Source organism: the organism of the source record quoted next, unplaced genomic scaffold (assembly GCF_019419815.1).
Source record: "Pyrus x bretschneideri cultivar Hongxiangsu unplaced genomic scaffold, Pyrus_bretschneideri_v1 Contig51, whole genome shotgun sequence".
In the NCBI taxonomy this organism is placed as follows: Eukaryota; Viridiplantae; Streptophyta; class Magnoliopsida; order Rosales; family Rosaceae; genus Pyrus; species Pyrus x bretschneideri.
Window position 1 is genome coordinate 2,147,484 of NW_025999789.1, and position 18,915 is coordinate 2,166,398.

The following is an 18,915-nucleotide window of genomic DNA, read 5'->3' on the forward strand; positions in this document are numbered from 1 at the left end:
TTGGACTCTCGAAAAGTTGCGTTAGCTTTCGATATGCTAACTTGACTATTTTTTTATGTGGGAATTAGTTTCTCAATGTGGAATGATGACCACTAAATGACTTCCTTTACTATGACTTGTCTTCCTAAAAGTACAAAATACGTGCCAAAGAATTTTGGTCAATCAAATCTTTATACCAAACTTTCGTCATTTATTAAAAGTGCACTATTTATCTAATTGACAAGTGATAAATTGATAACAATTATACATTTTAACTGAGTTCTAAGAAAAATTAAGCGTAGTAATACATCAGTACTAAAACTTGAATAAGCTGGTTCGATTTTATTCATGGATTTAATGTAGGATAGTGATTGTGCAATTTTCCATTTTTTTATTGGAGTCTCAATTTTATTCCAAACGCACAAACCACGTCAGGCCTGACGCTGACTTAACGGCGATACAAATCATCTTTCCGTTCCCGTCAGCAAAATAATGCCGTTCAAACCGAAACAAAAACCGTTAAAGCCTCGTATTCTTTCCCAGATTTCACAATGCGATTTAGGCCCATTTCTGGCCCAACGTCTCTCTCTCTCTCTCTCTCTGTGCTTTCCGAGTCATTTCATTTTCCCGGAAAATAAAAAAGTTCTTTCTTCTTTGATTGAATTCATGTCGGTACGTAATCTCTTTCTTCAATCCGAATATAAATTCTTAATCTTTTGTATGGCTTTATTTGGTTTTTGTTTAAATTTAATCTTTGCGATGCTTGTTTGCTAGGTTTTTGATTGGGTTGAGCTCTAATTCAGTTAGATTTATTCGTTAATTTGTATTGACTTGAGTGTAATTCTCATTAATTTCTTAGCAAAATTCATGTTTTTAGTTTTAATTTTTATGTTTTTATCATTATTAAAGTAAATACATATACTTGATGCAAAATTTGGATTCTTCAGAGGAGCAGATTACAGTTTTTCAGTTTGATTTATGGTTTTGTTTGATTAGGAATATGGTCAAAATGAAAATGAACAGAAAAGGGTAAGTGAGAAAATGACAAGTTTTCTTTGTGTTTATTACAAAGTTAGTAAGTTGAAATTTTTGAGAGTATATTGCTTCTTGGAGCAGGTATTGTTTCGACAGTGTGAATCCCATGTCGGGAATTGAAGTGTTACGTAAATAGTTTGAAAGATCTCGGGCGTCTCCACCCGTTGCCAATTGGTTTCGGGTTGGATGCTCGAATTGTAATAGAATAAAAGGTATTGTTGGTTTTTTATTATCTTTCGTTGTTTGAGTGGGGAATATAATCTTTATACAAATTGCTTCCTGATGGTGTTTATGACTGGTTTCTGTATTTACTTTTAATGCTTAGTATATTAATGGCATCGCGTGATTCCTAAGTTTTCATGGTCATGTGTTTGTATGGTTCTGTATGTATGTGTGTGATCTTCATCCCGACTTTGAATGCATAAACTAGCTGGATGAAGAGGTTTTGTTGTTATTACCTTGCCCAAAACAAGGATTTCATTTAGGGCTAAATAGATTTTTTTTTAATTGGGTTCTTATGTCGTCGGGGTAGGTTAGAGTTCTTTATCCTTTTTCGTATTTCAGTCAATTGGTGTATCTTTCGACATCTGTGCTAAGTGCTTCATGAAAATGGATTTATGTTGTCTAAATAGTTGTGTTTCAGTTGCCTTTGCTGAGCTTCTTCCTTCCCGTATGATATCTATTTTCTATCCTTTTCATAGGACATTAGCTCCATGGTGTTCTGGTTGCTTTATGTTTGTATATTCTTGCGTTTTTCCATTACAGTGCTGAACTCAGTGAAATGCTATTATGAATTGGAGTGGTTCCCATTGTCTTTGAGTGATTCCTACCACAACAATGAGGGAGGAAATCCCTCTGTTATTTTACTCTATGTCTAGGATTATCCAAATGATGCAGCACTGAACAAGAGTTAGGACTTCAACTCAGTGTCGCAAAAACTTACTACCAATAGAAAGTTTGTAAGCACTTATATTCGGACTCAGATCCTTACCGAAGTTTTTATGAAAGTTGAAACGATATAGCACTAGGCCCAAGGTTGAGACCAAGTTAGAATTGTTAGATTGGTGTTTGGCATGTAAAGACTAGTGGTATGATATTGGAATACGTTTTTAGGTATATGGGGCCAGTACCTGTAAGCTTGAAGACAACCTAGATAGGTTCGGGATATAACAGAGTGCTTGTCTATACTTTTGTTTTTGTAGTTAAGAGAATATGTAATTGCTTCGCAATCATTAGATTTGTAAACTTATTACTTGGGTGCCCTTTGCCTTGCTATGCTGAATAACAATGAGAATATATTACTGAATTCTAACAGGAAAAAGGCAGGCCACTCTGATGCGAGAATTATACGCACACAAATTAAACCCTCTTTTTATCAATTGTAGTATAAGTATAAGTAGGGATCGTTCTTAACCGGGGATTAGGAGGGATTGCAAAATCACTTGGAAACTGACTCAAAAACGTAAAATAAAGTTTAAAACACTAAACTAGACTCAAAGAATGCAAAACTAAACATTTAAAACACTAAAACAAACCAAAAGACTCAAACAGCACCCAAAACACTCAAAACTGCCTTAAAAACACTTTCTGGGCAGTTTTGAGCACTTTGACTACTTTGGACGAAATTGGGTAATAAAATGAATCAAAACACTTAGAAACACAAACTAAGACACTTTCTAACTAAGTTGGACACTAAAGCAAGGGGGGATTGAGTTTTGGACGAAATTAAACTAATTGCACAGATTCTAATTAAAACAGATTGTAAGTATGAATGTGATGGATTGCTAGCTAAGGGGTTCATCTCCACACATGTTACACTTGCATAATAAAAAGATTTCCAATTGCATTTCAATAAACCATGAATTCTCAACGCCCCGGGTTAATTAGGTCCGCTTAAATTAACCGTCAAGTTTTCCTTAAGTTAATGAATTGGATGATTGCATACGACAACCCAAAGCATTCCTCACAAGTTCCCTACATGAATTGCATAATAGAGATACAAGCAAGAATCATTAAGCAACATGAAAACTATAAGTGTTGACGAGGCATTCGTTACTATGATTGCATGAAACTTATGCCAAGAATATGTTTAACGCGATTGTTTATAAGCAACCTCCACTACTTGTGAATATAAGTTCATAACTATTACGTGAAACTCACTTATATTCTAGCGTCAAATTCATGCATGAAAATTAAACGTGAACTCTCAATAAGCATACATAAATAGGTTATCAATCAAATAGTTAAACAAATTGAATTCACAACTTATGAAACGCAATTAGAAGTAATCAAATCAAAATGCAAGCATAAACATATATTTCGAATCCCCCCCTAGCCAAGGGGGGTTTAGTTCCTCATACGTACAAAACAAAGAGAATTGAAATTAAACATTGAAATCAAAGAAACGCCTAAACATTCCAACAACTCAAACTTGAATTGTATGAACGTTTAGGCCCTCTTCTCTTCCTCTTCGTTGTAGCACAAGGTCTAAGGATAGGTTTGGAGGGATGGGGAGTTATGGATGGTGTAGAATGATGTGTTTAGGATAGGGATGGATGTAGGGGACCTCAAGGCTTCTTTTTGGGCAGAAAATATGAGGAATGGTGAAGTATGGATGTGTTATAGAGAGGGGATGAATTTCTGGCGTGAATGGTTGTGTATTGTGTATGAATGGGAATGAATGAATTGTGGCTGCAATGGATGCTTATTTATAGGTGAAAAGGAGGGAATATGACAGCTAGGAACTTGGTGGAAATCTGAAATGGTGATGGGAGATGCATGTGGCTGATTTATGCATGTGATTAAAGGGTAATGACAGCTAGGTTATGATGATGAAAGCATGTGCAAAGTTGGTTGAATGATTATGGGTGCATGTGGCTGATTTATGGTGCAATGATGAAAGGCAAAGTGCATGTGGCTGATTTGTGAAGGGAATGCATGTGGAATCAATGTGTGAATGATGGCAAATTGTGTATGTGAATGATTAGGGTGAATGTGCATGTGCTTTGACAGCTAGGTTGAATAAATTAAAGGGAGTGCATGTGGCTTGGCTGGAATGATTGGAATGCAATCTGAAATGGGATGTGTTGGTGTGAATTTCTGGTACAAAGGGCCTCCTTTGGTCTTCAATTTCGTCCATCTACTTGGCTTCAAGTATATGCAATCCATTTAACACCCCAAACTACTCCAAAATGCACCATTTTGCATACTTTGCCCTTAGAACCTGAAAACACACAAAAGAAGCATAAAGGACTAAAATAACTAAAGAAACATAACGTAAATGCACGAGAACAAGCCATTTAAGTCGCATGAATATGCTCCTATCACACTCCCAAAATTTGGAGAATGGGACGTCAATGATCCTTCTTCGGCTGAGGGGTTTACTGTGATCTTTAACAAGGCTAGGGATGAGAAGAAGACAGGTGGAAAACCAGAGTCACCAGGAAAGGTTGATCTTAATATCAGGCATGGAGGAGGAGTGGATCCTGGCACTGGCGGGCCTTCGTCTGTAAGATTTTTTTCTCATTTAACTGTTGTCTCGTTTCTTTCTCTAATGATTTGATATATACATGAGTCAGCCAATGGCATTGTATTATTTGCGGTTCTCTTAGGTGCAAGTTATTGCTTTTCAAGTGACGTCAGTAGTACAATATTCAACTATATGTAACACTGCCTTATCTGTGAAACTCAGCGTACCATTTGATGTGAAAATCAATGCAACTGACTTATACGTTGATATTGGAAGGTTGTTATGAATTGAAGTCATTGCCTGTGGACTTGAGCAATCTAATTCAGTTGCGCCATCTCAACAACTCAGGTGCATATTCGTTGGAAGGAATGCCTTCGCAACTAGGTCGATTGACAAATCTACAATCACTGCCTCTTTTTGTGGCGAGCGAAGGTAGTGATCAATCTGGGATAAGAGAGATAGGGCCCCTATTGCATCTCCGAGGGACATTGTGCCTCTCAAAATTGGAGAATGTGATTGATGTCGAGGATGCCAGGAGGGCCAACTTGAAATGCAAGGAGAGGCTTGATTCGTTGGTTCTAGAATGGTCTCATTCAAGCAACACAAGAGAAATGGAATCCACTGTGCTCGACATGTTACATCCTCATACAAAGCTCAAGGAGTTCACTATCAAGAGTTACGCCGGAAAGGAATTTTCATCATGGGTTGGAGGTTCTTTCTTCTCTAATATGGTGCTTGTGCGCTTAGAGGAATGTAACAATTGTTTATCGTTGCCACCTCTCGGACAATTGCCTCAACTCAAAGAGCTTTATATTAGCGGAATGAATGCAGTGGAAAGTGTTGGTGCTGAGTTTTATGGCGAGTGTGTCTTGGCTTTTCCTCTGTTAGAGATTCTCGAGTTTGTGGATATGCAGCATTGGAAGGTGTGGCTTCCCTTCCAACGGGATCACGGAAGTGGTGTTTTCCCTTGCCTGAAAAGGCTTTCAATCAAAGAATGTTCTAAGTTGGAAGGTAAGCTGCCAGAGAACCTCGATTTGTTAGCCAAACTTGAAATTGTTGAATGTGAGGAATTGGTGGTTTCGATTGCCAACTACAAACAACTTCGTCAATTAAACATTGACGGTTGTAAAGTATTGGTGCATACAGATGCTAAGGTTGAGTTTGAGTTATTAGAGTCCTTGTGCCTTTCAAACATTTCGGAGGTGATGTCTCTGCAAACAGGGGAATTGTTGAGGAAGGGATTAAGCAAGGTTAGAGATTTGAAGATTAATGGATGTGAGAAGCTGATGTCGTCATTGAAGAATGAGGGTAGATTATTGCAGCGGTTGACTTGTCTTGGCCGTTTGGAAATTGAAGACAACTCTGCCCTAGTTGAAGAATTGGGAGAAGAAGCAGAGGAGTTGCTGCAATTGGAAATATTGGAATGCAAGCTTGAATGTCTGGAGTTAAAAAAGTGCGAAAATCTTTTGAAGCTACCAAAAGGGTTAAATCAGCTGTCGTCTCTTCAAGAGCTTCGCATATACGAATGTTCATCTCTAGTTTCTTTTCCAGATGTTGGTCTGCCACCTTCTCTTAAACACATCGACATTAGAAGGTGCCATTCGTTGATATATTTTGCAAAATTCCAGATTCCCCAAAATCTCAGAAGAATAGAGATAAGATGGTGCAAAAGTTTGAAATCACTGGTAGATGAGGAGGAATGTGAACGAGAGGGTTTAATAGCACCGAACGGGTTCTTCGGCGACAACACCAATCATTGCCTTGAATATATTGAGATATGGCATTGCCAAAATCTGAAATCCTTACCGGATGACTTATGCCACCTCAGCAATCTTCAAACTCTAATTATTAGGTACTGTGGAAGTCTTGTTTCCATCCCGAGACTGAGTGGAGGGAGAAGACCCTCCAACCTGAGAGAGATCAGTATCAGAGATTGCGAGAAATTGGAGGCGTTGCCCGAAGACATGCACAATCTCAACTCTCTTGAGGAATTGAGGATCGACTACCGTGAAGGTTTGCCTTTTCCTCCCAACCTCACGTTTCTTTCAATTAATAAGGTCAAGAGTTGTAAGTCATTGTGGAAGCTGGAGTGGGGGTTGCAGAGACTCAACTCTCTTAGAATGTTGTGGATCAGTGGGGAAGACCCGGATACGGTGTCGTTTCGACCCGACATGGTCCGCATGGAGATGCTCCTCCCCAAATCTGTCACTGAACTCATAATAGTTGGCTTCCCGAATCTGAAGAAACTGAGCGGCAAGGGCTTTCAATTCCTCACCTCCCTTCAATCTCTGCGGCTCTTCAATTGTCCAAAGCTAGCATCCATTCCAGAGGAGGGTCTGCCTCCTTCACTAGAGAGACTTGACATCTTTGGGTGTCCAGTGCTAAAAGAGAGATGCCAACCAGGAAAAGTATCCCACATCCCTCGCATACGGATAGATTTTAACGAGATATGAAGCTGATGGTCCAGGTATCATTTTCTCGAGGAATGTTTTAATATTAATATTATTATTATTATTATTTATTAATCATCTTTATTCATGTAAAGTAAAGTAGTCCACAATATTTCTCGGCCGATGTTTATTCTCCTGGATTCCTATATTTGCTTTTTTTTTTTTTTTTTTGGGGTAAACGATTGCTATGTTTGCTTGGTCCCTTTTAAACTGATTTGTATTATAACTTTATAAATGTGCTACTCTTTCTCCTAAGTTTGGAGTTTTTCCCTTTCAGTTTTCTCCCAGCAAGATTTTAACCAGGCCACTTAAACCGGATCTTTTAATTTATTTTAGCAAATTTTAACTTATGAGCTAGTAATGCATTTTATTTAAGAAAAACTAATGAAAATGACTTGAAAACTTTGAGTTTTAACAATAAGGACAAAATAAAGGGTAAAGTGAATAGTATGAGGTTTGACTTTTTAGTGTAAAAATGTGGTTTTTCGTTAAAATGAACAGTACCATAAACTTTTTGTTAAAACTCTCTTTTATTTAATGCATCGAGAATAAGCAATCAACAAAGAAATGGAAATGCAAGGGGCTCGTTGCTCAAGTTGTGTTGTCTCTAGCATCTAAATGATGATTGGACTCTCGAAAAGTTGCATTAGCTTCGACATGCTAACTTGACTATTTTTTGATGTGGGAATTAGTTTCCCAATGTGGAATGATGACCACTAAATGACTTCCTTTACTATGACTATTCTTCTTGAAAGTGGAAAATACGTGCCAAAGAATTTTGGTCAATCAAATCTTTATACCAAACTTTCGTCATTTATTCAAAAAATGCACTATTCATCTAATTAACAAGTGATAAATTGATGACGATTATGCGTTTTAACTGAGTTCTAAGGAAAATTAGCGTGGTAATACATCAGTACTAAAACTTGAATAAGCTGGTTCGATTTTATTCATGGATTTAATGTAGGATAGTGATTGTGCAATTTTCCATTTTTTTATTGGAGTCTCAATTTTATTCCAAACGCACAAACCACGTCAGGGTTGACGCCGACTTAACGGCGATACGAATCATCTTTCCGTTTCCGTCAGCAAAATAACGCCGTTCATCCTGAAACAAAAATTGTTAAAACCTCATATTTTTTCCCAGATTTCACAATGCAATTTAGGCCCATTTCTGGCCCAACCTCTCTCTCTCTCTCTCTCTCTCTCTCCCTCTCCCTCTCCCTCCGAGTCATTTCATTTTCCTGGAAAATAATAAAGTTCTTTCCTCATTGATCGAATTCATATCGGTACGTAATCTCTTTCTTCAATCCGAATATAAATTCTTAATCTTTTGTATGGCTTTATTTGGTTCGTGTTTAAATTCAATCTTTGCGATGCTTATTTGTTGGGTTTCTGATTGGATTGAGCTCTAATTCATTTAGATTTATTCATTAATTTGTATTGACTTGATTGTAATTCTCTCATATGCATTGGTTTTATATTAATTCTTAGCAAAATTCATGTTTTTAGTTTTAATTTTTATGTTTTTATCATTATTAAAGTAAATACAGATACTTGATGCAAAATTTGGATTCTTCAGAGGAGCAAATTATAGTTTTCCAGTTTGATTTATGGTTTTGTTTGATTAGGAATACGGTGAAAATGAAAATGAACAGAAAAGGGTTAGTGAGCAAATGACAAGTTTTCTTTGTGTTTATTACAAAATTAGCAAGTTGAAATTTTTGAGAGTATATTGCTTCTTGGAGCAGGTATTGTTTCGAGAGTGTGAATACCATGTCGGGAATTGAATTGTTACGTAAATAGTTTGAATGATCTCGGACGTCTCCACCCGTTGCCAATTGGTTTCGGGTTGGATGCTCGAATTGTAATAGAATAAAACGTATTGTTGGTTTTTTATTATCTTTCGTTGTTTGAGTGGGGAATATAATCTTTATACAAATTGCTTCGTGATGGTGTTTATGACTGGTTTCTATATTTACTTTTAATGTTTAGTATATTAATGGCATCGCGTAATTCCTAAGTTTTCATGGTTATGTGTTTGTATGGTTCTGTATGTATGTGTGTGATCTTCATCCCGACTTTGAATGCATAAACTAGTTGGATGAAGAGGTTTTGTTGTTATTACCTTGCCCAAAACAAGGATTTCATTGGGGCCTAAATAGATTTTTTTAACTGGGTTCTTATGTCGTCGGGGAAGGTTTGAGTTCTTTATCCTTTTTCGTATTTCAGTCAATTGGTGTATCTTTCGACATCTGTGCTAAGTGCTTCGTGAAAATGGATTTATGTTGTCTAAATTGTTGTGTTTCAGTTGCCTTCGCTGAGCTTCTTCCTTCCCGTCTGATATCTATTTTCTATCCTTTTCATAGGACATTAGCTCCATGGTGTGCTGGTTGCCTTATGTTTGTATATTCTTGCGTTTTTCCATTACAGTGTTGAACTCAGTGAAATGCTATTATGAAGTGGAGTGGTTCCCATAGTCTTTGAGTGATTCCTATCACAACAATGAGGGAGGAAATCCCTCCTTTATTTTACTCTATGTCTAGGATTATCCAAATGATGCAGCACTGAACAAGAGTTAGGACTTCAACTCAGTGTCGCAAAAACTTACTACCAATAGAAAGTTTGTAAGCACTTATATTCCGACTCAGATCCTTACCGAAGTTTTTTTGAAAGTTGAAACGATATAGCACTAGGCCCAAGGTTGAGACCAGGTTAGAATTGTTAGATTGGTGTTTGGCATGTAAAGACTAGTGGTATGATATTGGGATACGTTTTTAGGTATATGGGGCCAGTACCTGTAAGCTTGAAGACAACCTAGATAGGTTCGGGATGTAACGGAGTGCTTGTCTATACTTTTGTTTTTGTAGTTAAGAGAATATGTAATTGCCTCGCAATCATTAGATTTGTAAACTTATTACTTGGGTGCCCTTTGCCTTGCCATGCTGAATAACAATGAGAATATATTACTGAATTCTAACAGGAAAAAGGCAGGCCACTCCCAAAATTTGGTGAATGGGACGTCAATGATCCTGCTTCGGCTGAGGGGTTTACTGTGATCTTTAACAAGGCTAGGGATGAGAAGAAGACAGGTGGAAAACCAGAGTCACCAGGAAAGGTTGATCCTAATATCAGGCATGGAGGAGGAGTGGATCCTGGCACTGGCAGGCCTTCGTCATCTGTAAGATTTTTTCTCATTAACGGTTGTCTCGTTTCTTTCTCTAATGATTTGATATATACATGAGTCAGCCAATGGCAATATATTATTTGCTGTTCTCTTAGTTGCAAGTTATTGCTTTTCAAGTGACGTCAGTAGTACAATATTCAACTATATGTAACAATGCCTTATCGGTCAAACTCAGCGTACCATTTGATTTGAAAATCAATGCAACTGACTTATATAGAACTCTATTAACGAAATGTGGCAAAAGACAGATCTAATGTTAGGGCCAAGATACTTGGAAAATAAAAGAATAGAAGATGATTCAGCTGTTTTATCTGTATTATTCCATTCGAGTGGAATTGGCATGCGTTAACTTAACAAGGGTTCTGTCTCCTTTTTGACAGATGTAGCCTAATTGGAAAATTTGTTTGTTTTATTGTGAATAATAGAAAGAACTAATGGCCCTGGAAATATTTGCTCTTGTCAATTGATCATTGTGTCGGCTTTTCGTTTTCTCTATATGCGTTTTCTGTATCTGCTGCATTTCCAATTAGTAGAATAATAGAACAAATAACTGGAGGGTGATTATTTCTGCTGCCAAAATCTAATATGCTTGAATTCCTCACTCTTTGCGGATGATTTGATTTGGTTTGGTTTGATTTCCTGGTGCACAGAAAAAATGGTTTTGCTGCATTCATCAACCACAGGCAGAGTCTTGACAATGTTGTTCTCCTAAGTGCTCCAATGGAGGAGCACGGTGTTCTGTAACTGGCTCCACCATATATTTCCAAAGAAGATAGGGAGCTGTATAGCAATGATGGATGGAATTTACCGTGTGGCGTATAAAACCAAAACAAAAAAACTTGGTGATGGGAGAAGTAAGAACGACAACTACTTATTGTATCTATATTTCCCGTTCGATGTGATGATCGGTATTAGAATATACCGATCTGTTTCTTCGTCTTATCTTTGCTTCAAGCTTTAGAGCTTTGCTTATGACATTCTTTCCTTCTTCCCGAATTGTATTATCAAACCACTCTAGTTTGTGAAATTATTTTGTTTCCGATTTCAAATTCCGAAAAACTTTCTTCTTTTCCATGTGTATCTAGTTTCGGTAAATAAAGTCTACATTTCAATAAAAAGAAGACGAAGGGAAATGATTTCTTGCTAGATTTGAATGTTTGAGCAATACCGGAGGAGTCATTCCGCTTTACTTGCAAATCGCAGTTTAACGCATATGCTCAAAATCATAAGCATGGAGTAAGAATTGAAGTGTAAAATTCTTCTACTGTGATTAAGTATTGTGGCTGTGTCAAGGTTAGACTCTGGTCACCCCAAGCTTCTGTCCAAAAAGGCAGCGAAGAAGGAAAACTTGGGGAACTCTGGCACCGACAAGCGCTGCTGACTCGAAAAAAAGCCTTATGGATCGCCCTCTGACCCGTTGCTTCGTTTGCTGCATCAACGATTGCAAGAAACAATTTATATTACGAAAAGATTGAGAAAGAAACTATGCTTACACGGTGCTAGAGAATTATAGCTGTTTATGCACACAATGGAGGATTAAGAATGAGGATATCTGATGTAAAGTAGAAGTGGTTGCTATTGAAGATAAGATGAGAAAAAATCGGTTAAGGTGGTTTGGATATGTGAAATAAAAATCTACAGATGCTCCAGTTAGAAAATACAATTACGAGACAAACTCAGGACAAAAGGATACCTAGGATGACTTAGAAAGAGATTTTAAGAAAAGACAGGAATACTTGGAGCTACAGAAAGACTTGGGGCAAAACTGAGTGCAATGGCATCTAAAATTGATACAGTCGATGCTTACTTAGTGGAATAAAGCTTTGTTGTTGTTAAATGCACGGATCAATATTAGTTCAATCATCAAGGTAAATAGAGTTGATCAAATACCGATTACCTGTCGTTCGGTCTGAGCCTCTAGCCAATGCTGCTCAAATGAACGTTATAAAGAGCCTAGGACACAGTCCTATAATCTAGTGCCGGGAAGGCCTTGGATTCAGGGGAACTTTGTTGTTCCGTCCACCCAAGCGGACCGCTCCTCGCTCTTAGCCCTTCTTACCTTCTCGGCTGATAGAATGTGAATTACATAGTTTTGGTCCGAGTTTTGGTACCTGTTCTAACAATGGGTTGAAGTGCTCTGCATATCAATCGCTCACCATCTTTTGCATGTTGACCGTAGTACGTAAAATGGCTAACATGTATATCGAAATCTATGGTTTCATGATAGGGAGACTTGTTGGTGAAGCAAAACTGATGGACTCCTTTGCAATGAGCGAAAAACTCAAAACTTTTCAGTAGTCTTTGCCACGAAAAAATCATGAATCTGGTCACCGGAAGGTCCCTTCACCTGAAAATTTCAACGGCATTGTATGATCGATATGATCTTCGATGCATGGATACGGTGATATCTCCTCAATTCATTATGTCGTGCTGTGTCCTATTCTCGTATCATATATGTGTCCATGTCCATGCATCGTATGCTATGATCCATATAACGAACACGAACACAAGGTTTCTGTTTAGCTGTGTATCATGTATGCTCTGAGCTATCTTATCAATTTGCCCAGTAAATGCAGGATATCATACTTTGGTGTTTGTAGCCAAATCTAAAGATTTGGGGAATGAAAAGGGTAGTGAAGAAATAAGACGAGCATCAACACAACGGTTTCATTTGCTTACTAGTGTTCGTAGCGAAGTTGGTTACAATAGTGTGCCCTTTACTATTAAACTAGATTGATTAATGTATCACTTGGATAAAAGCATGTATGGCAGTTGTTAAGTAATAACCAATGTTCTTTATGGCTTCACCTCAATATGACGTTTATTGTTCCATCTTTCAATTTGAGCAACTTTATGGTATTGTGGAGATATATGATGCATGTGGTCCAATATCTTAGTAGATAGGGTGTTGAGTTTTTACCTATGTTTTTCCGGTCCGAAAATTCCCCCTCCCTAAATTGATATAATAGTTTTGAACTCTCCCTCCTCCCCTTAACATATAATAGTAAAATTAAAAAGAAAAAAAAATACAAAAATGGAGCTTCAACCTTGTTCTGCGTTGTCACTTTAATTAGGTTTCAAGAGTACCAAACAAAATGTGGCGTATGGATTAAGCCGATGGGCTTGATGTTGCTTCATGTCCCATGAGTTAGATATACAGGCCATCGCCAATGCATACCTATTAAAATTTGGGTCAACAAAGTAGGTTTATTGCTCTTCAAGAAAGCGAAAAGGATGACCCATCTCTAAGTTTAGGTTTCGGATTGGGGAATAGAACATATGGACTTTCGGTTCGGAAATAAACGCTCTCAATTATTTAAGTTAAAAGTTATGCTCTCAATCATTTGAATTACAAGATCATTGTTAATGTAATTATAATTTGATCTATATATGTAGTTTTCCCACTAAGAATTAAACAATCTTTTTTTTAAATTTATTCAAAATGGTCTATGATAAGTGATCTTTAAGTTTGTCCGTCATCAATCCTTTGGTCATTCCGTGTAAAATCTCTGTTAAATAAAGGCCAAGATGACAAAAAAACTTCAGTTTAATAAATAATGAACCAAAATAATACGACAAAAATTGGGATATTTTTGTCATTTTACCTTATTGAACAAAGAATTTTCATGGAATAATTAAAATGATTGATGATGAACAAATTTAAGAACCACTTATCGATTTTAAATCTCGGAGACCAAAATAAAGAGTTACGTCAATCTCATGGTCTATTTTGACTATCCTTACTATTTGGGTAAAATTCCGATTCAAAATTCATGATGAATCATTTATTATTCACACCATTTATGCTTGGAAAATATTTAATAGGAGAACATTTAGTATGTGAACGAGACGAAATAAGATAGAATGAAACTTAGGTCAACGGGCGTGGACGATAAGGAATGGAACAAAATGAAATGGGATTGAAAAGAGGTAAAGCAAACACCATTATCCATTATCCAAACCCCACATCACATCATCATTTGCATTGGAGGAAAAGGATCCTCGTCTTAGAGATTCCATGATCCAGACCGTTCATCAAATATCGTGTGGTCAAAAATTATTTTAAAATTTAAATTTTAAAATTAAATATAAATAGTATTTAACGAAAATCGATCGTAAGATATACGATAGACAGTCCGGATCATTTAATCCCTAAAATCCTAGGAAAAGAATCCAGGATCCTTTACTATTGCCTCATTGGTTTGACATTTTAGCAAACAAACAACTAAAAGGCAAACTATTCCTTTCACAATTCACAATCTAACCAAACCCATCTCTTTCTCCCTTGGACGGTGCCACGTCATCACACTCACTTGCCCCTACACTCTTGCTGACTGATTTGCTTTAGAGCATTGTTCCTTCTACCAGCTGACCATTTCAATTTTAAAATCACAAGGGTAAAATCGTCCGACGCGTACAATTCGTTATGCAGTTAAAAGACAGGCAAGGACCAGACAGATATCCCACGGGATACTATTCCCTCTCTCTCTCCTCTTTCGCAGACTGACCTTCTGATGTAATATTTGTCTTCAACCAGCTTTCGAATTTTCAAACCTCTCTCTCTCTCTCTCTCTCTCTCTCTCTCTCTCTCAATCCGTTTCTAACGTCCAAGAAAACAAAAACCCGATTATATTTCAAACCCAAAGATCGGTTCTTTTCCCCCTTTTTCTCTGTTTTTATTTTCCAGGAAAAACACCGTCTTTGCCGAGAAAGTTTGAATTTTTCTCGGGAATTCTCGCCCAACTTAGAGATTTTTCTTGGTGGGTTTTGGTTCTTTGTTCGATAATTTGAAAGGGTTTCGGCTTCGGAAGGAAATGAAGATCGGGGAAGATGGTCGGAGTTCATCGTTGCGTGGATGATCCAAGTTGCGCTTGGGTTTCCGGACTCCGGTGATTTCTAGGGTTTATGGTGCGTAAATTTGTGGGGATTTGATTAGGTTTCTGGGTAAGTAACTCTCACATATTTTCAAGCTTCAATTTTGCTCCTTTTTTTTTTTTCTTTCCAATTTGTCCGATGGCATGATGTTTTGATATTTTACCGAATAATTGTAAAGAAATGTTGGAATTTTCAATTGCTTAGATTTCTTTTGAATTTGTTTTGATTTTTTTTTTTAAGACTTGAATTTTGTAAGGACTGTTTCAGTGTTAAAGATGTGTGTTGATGATTACATGGTCCCATTTTCTTGAAGAATTAAAATAATGTAATGATGTCTTATGATTATGTGAATGTTTATGAATTTTGTTGTTAGTCTTTGAACTCGTTGCGGCGAAGCATCATTGTGGAGGCCTTTTAGACTGTATTATGAAATCGAACTTTCTGGTATAAAATGCCAAATTGAAACTAGTTAATGAAAATTGATTCATCATGTGAAAGGTGAATTGAAATCGCCCCATTCAGTTACGTATAATCGTGTGTGAATCCAATGCCGTTAATGAAACGATAAATTTGGTGCATCCATGGAAATTTGTGGTCTTTTTCTGAATTTAAAGACATGTTTCACCTATGGTGTGGACCGTCTTATACCTTGGCGCTGGTGAATTTTCAGAGCGCGAATGTTGTCAGAATTTTAGGTCGTTTCTTTATTACTCTACTGTTTTTTATCCTTGTAACCATGTCCTGTGAGGCTGTTTGTCTTTCCTGTACTGTTTGTATGAAATCTAATGAGCATTTGGTTGAATTTCATGTGAGTTGCTGCGAGATGTGGTGTTGGCAGCATTCGGCTATCCTCCTTTTCTCCTTCCTCTAGTATATTTGTTAAAAATTTTATTTATTATTTTCAGCAAGCAGTCGAAGTTTAAGAAAATAGTAGACAAGTATGGTTGCAAAAAGTGCTACAAGTTCTCCTAGTCCTAAGGTGGAGGTGGGAGAGATTGACACCAGGGCACCTTTCCAATCTGTTAAAGATGCCGTTTCACTATTTGGGGAAGGCGCATTCTCGGGGGAGAAACCTGCTATTAAGAAGACAAAAGCTCATTCGGCAGAGGTATTTCTAATTCCTTTACCCTTCCGTTTAGGAACCACATTTATGTTGTATGTATATTTTTGAAAAACTTCACATAGGTTACTCTTGAAGTTATTCTTCGGATGTTGATAACTCATAATATGTCCACCTATCATGAGAATTTATTTTAGTAACAAAGCTTCTTTTGAAGTAAGTTTTATATTTGTAGCTATGGATGTGAATGGTTTAGTCTTGCTCATGTGTAAATCATGCATTCTTTTCCTCCATTCAGTCTATAGATTAATTGAAATTCTTTGTCCTTGTGAGATGATTAACCATACAGAAGTTCTACTCATTGTAATGCAACTGCTTGGTTAATGCATGCTCTTCTAGTAACCAAATTTATCTTGAGGTGATGTCGTTTACAATTTTTTGTTGTTTTGATGCAGAGGGTGCTAGCCAACGAGACACAGCTTCATCTGGCCCAAAAAGAGCTGTACAAGTTGAAGGAACAACTGAAGAATGCTGAAACTACTAAAGCCCAAGCACATGTGGAGCTTGAAAAATCCAAGGCAATTCTTGAGGATTTGTCAAACAAGGTGAAAGCCCTTAGTGAAAGTAAGGAGTTTGCAAGAAAGGCGACAGAAGCTGCAAAAAGTCAGTCAAAGCAACTTGAAGAAGCAAACTGTGGCAACCTTGCGGGAACTGATGGTGCTTGGAAACAAGACTTGGAATCTGCAAGAGCACAGTACACGAGTGTGATTACTGAACTTAATTCTGCAAAGCAAGAGTTACAGAAAATCCGTCAAGACTGTGATGCATCCTTGGAAGCAAAAGCTGCTGCCATCAAGCAGGTAGCAGATGCTGAAGATGCAGCCAAGGCCAATGCGGAGAGGGTTAATGAGATCTCGATGGAAATTTCGGCTGTACAAGAGTCAATTGGGGAAGTGAAGCTCGCGTCTATGGAAGCCCAGCAAGAGCAAGCAAAGATGTTTGCTGAAAAGGATGTTTTGAGGCAGTCCTATAAAGGTACACTGGAAGTGTCAGAAAAGAAATTGCTTTCTCTGAAAAAAGAGTTTGATCCAGAACTTTCTAGAAATCTTGAAGCACAACTTTCTGAAACTTTGAATGAAGTTGGAGCATTGCAAAAGCAAATGGAGAAAGCAAAGGCTTCGGATTTAGATTCTCTCAGAAGTGTCACTTTGGAGATAGATGATGCTAAGGAATCACTGAATAAAGTAGCCGAAGAAGAAAGCAGCCTCAGAAACTTAGTTGAAGCCCTCAAGGTGGAGCTTGAGAATGTGAGGAAAGAGCATGTTGAACTGAAGGAGAAGGAAGCAGAAACAGAATCACTTGCTGGGAATTTACATGTCAAACTGCGGAAAACTAAGTCTGAGCTTGAAGCATGCCTGGCAGAAGAATCTAAAGCAAGAGGTGCTTCCAATGAAATAGTAGCCGCACTAAACCAGCTATCTTCGGAAACCGAGAATGCAAGACGAGAAGCAGAAGAGATGAAGATAAAAGCAGAGGAGTTGAAGAAGGAAGCAGAAACCACTAAACTTGCTGTAAAAGAAGCAGAAAAGAAGCTGAGACTTGGCTTGGTAGAAGCTGAAGAGGCTAAAGCTGCAGAAGAAAGGGCCCTTGAACAGATTAGAGTTATATCTGAGAGAACAAACGCTGCTAGGGCATCAACTTCCGAGTCTGGTGCCAAGATCACCATATCAAAGGATGAGTACGAGTCTTTGAGCCGAAAGGTTGAGGAGTCTGATACATTAGCAGAAATGAAAGTGGCTGCTGCCATGGCTCAGGTGGAAGCTGTGAAGGCTAGTGAAAACGAGGCCTTGAAGAGGTTAGAGGCAACCCAGAAGGAATTGGAGGAAATGAAGGCTGCAACTGAGGAGGCCAAAAAGAGGGCAGAAATGGCTGAAGCTGCGAAAAAGGCAGTGGAAGGAGAGCTCCGAAGGTGGCGAGAAAGGGAGCAGAAGAGAGCAGCTGATGCTGCACTGCGGATACTGGCAGAAACAGAGACGTCAGTGGAATCATCCCCACGGCATTACAGAATTCAAAAGCAGAACCCTCAAACGAAAACTATTGAGGCCCGGAAGTTGAACAAAGATAATACATCCATTACGAAAAAGACACTCTTGCCTACTCTTAGCGGCATGTTCAACAGAAAAAAGAACCAGGTCGAGGGCGGCTCCCCCTCTTATCTCCCTGGTGAGAAACCCCTTTGATGTTTGCGTTTGCCACACCTGTGTCGAATTACGAACAAGTTTGGTTGCGTCAGCATTTTGTGAAAGTCTATGATCCTAGTATGTTTGGGCAGAAAGAGAAAAAAGAGTGATGTGAGATTAATGAGATTTGGATGTAACTCCAGGGAAGGTGTGATTTTGTATATTGAGACGAACAATTCTCGGATAATCGGTTGAAGATTTTCTGTGGAAATGAAGTGTCTAGTATTTATAGCCTTTTGCTTTCATCGTATTCTTGTTGGCTGCAGCTTTTGGTCCACTATGTACAACCACCTAAAACTGCTACTGCACAACACACATTGCCTCTAATTATGACATGTTTACTTATCTGCTGCGTGTGATTTTTCGGTTCTTGACTTGATTTGGGTTTACAACACAAGTACTGAAATCACTCTGGTTCTGAACTTCTCTTGCTTTTACTACAGAATTATGTACATCACACTTCTACTTATGACACGTATACTTGCCTTAAATATGTATTAGAATTACTTTGATTCCTGACTTTCTCTAAGTTTACTTGGAACTGAAAAGTAAAATCATTTCGATTCTTAACTTCTCCCGCTTTTACTTGAAAGTTACGTGCACATTACGTCTTATCTTGG

The 18,915-nt window shown here is 37.8% G+C and overlaps 2 protein-coding genes and 1 long non-coding RNA gene across 4 annotated transcripts; all 3 read left to right on the top strand.

The window, feature by feature from the left end:
- Window positions 1–4,491: 4,491 nt before the first annotated feature.
- On the top strand, window positions 4,492–11,266 carry LOC125470690. Its single transcript, XR_007253016.1, has 2 exons — window positions 4,492–4,522; window positions 10,771–11,266. It is a non-coding gene; the product is annotated as an uncharacterized LOC125470690 (long non-coding RNA).
- On the top strand, window positions 4,714–10,114 carry LOC103956954 (putative disease resistance protein At3g14460). 2 transcript variants are annotated; one of them, XM_048570066.1, is made up of 2 exons: window positions 4,714–6,950; window positions 9,917–10,114. In XM_048570066.1, the coding sequence occupies exon 1, from the start codon at window positions 4,729–4,731 to the stop codon at window positions 6,934–6,936; it is 2,208 nt and encodes a 735-aa protein (XP_048426023.1). In that variant the 5' UTR covers window positions 4,714–4,728; the 3' UTR covers window positions 6,937–6,950; window positions 9,917–10,114. The 2 variants fall into 2 exon arrangements, 1 of the variants encoding a protein (XP_048426023.1); XR_007253013.1 differs by lacking the exon at window positions 4,714–6,950 and adding an exon at window positions 8,084–8,222.
- Window positions 11,267–14,580: 3,314 nt separating the features above from the next.
- On the top strand, window positions 14,581–18,540 carry LOC103956897 (WEB family protein At5g55860-like). Its single transcript, XM_009368949.3, has 3 exons — window positions 14,581–15,064; window positions 15,901–16,103; window positions 16,511–18,540. Exons 2-3 carry the CDS (start codon window positions 15,936–15,938, stop codon window positions 18,293–18,295), a joined length of 1,953 nt encoding a protein of 650 aa, XP_009367224.2. The 5' UTR covers window positions 14,581–15,064; window positions 15,901–15,935; the 3' UTR covers window positions 18,296–18,540.
- Window positions 18,541–18,915: the final 375 nt, after the last annotated feature.

Excerpts from the sequence above, each read along its gene's own strand:
- LOC103956897 (XM_009368949.3), top strand. The coding sequence starts at position 15,936 with ATGGTTGCAAAAAGTGCTACAAGTTCTCCTAGTCCTAAGGTGGAGGTG. Across the intron at positions 16,104-16,510 it reads CAAAAGCTCATTCGGCAGAG|AGGGTGCTAGCCAACGAGAC; the intron begins GTATTTCTAATT and ends GTTTTGATGCAG.
- LOC103956954 (XM_048570066.1), top strand. The coding sequence starts at position 4,729 with ATGCAACTGACTTATACGTTGATATTGGAAGGTTGTTATGAATTGAAG.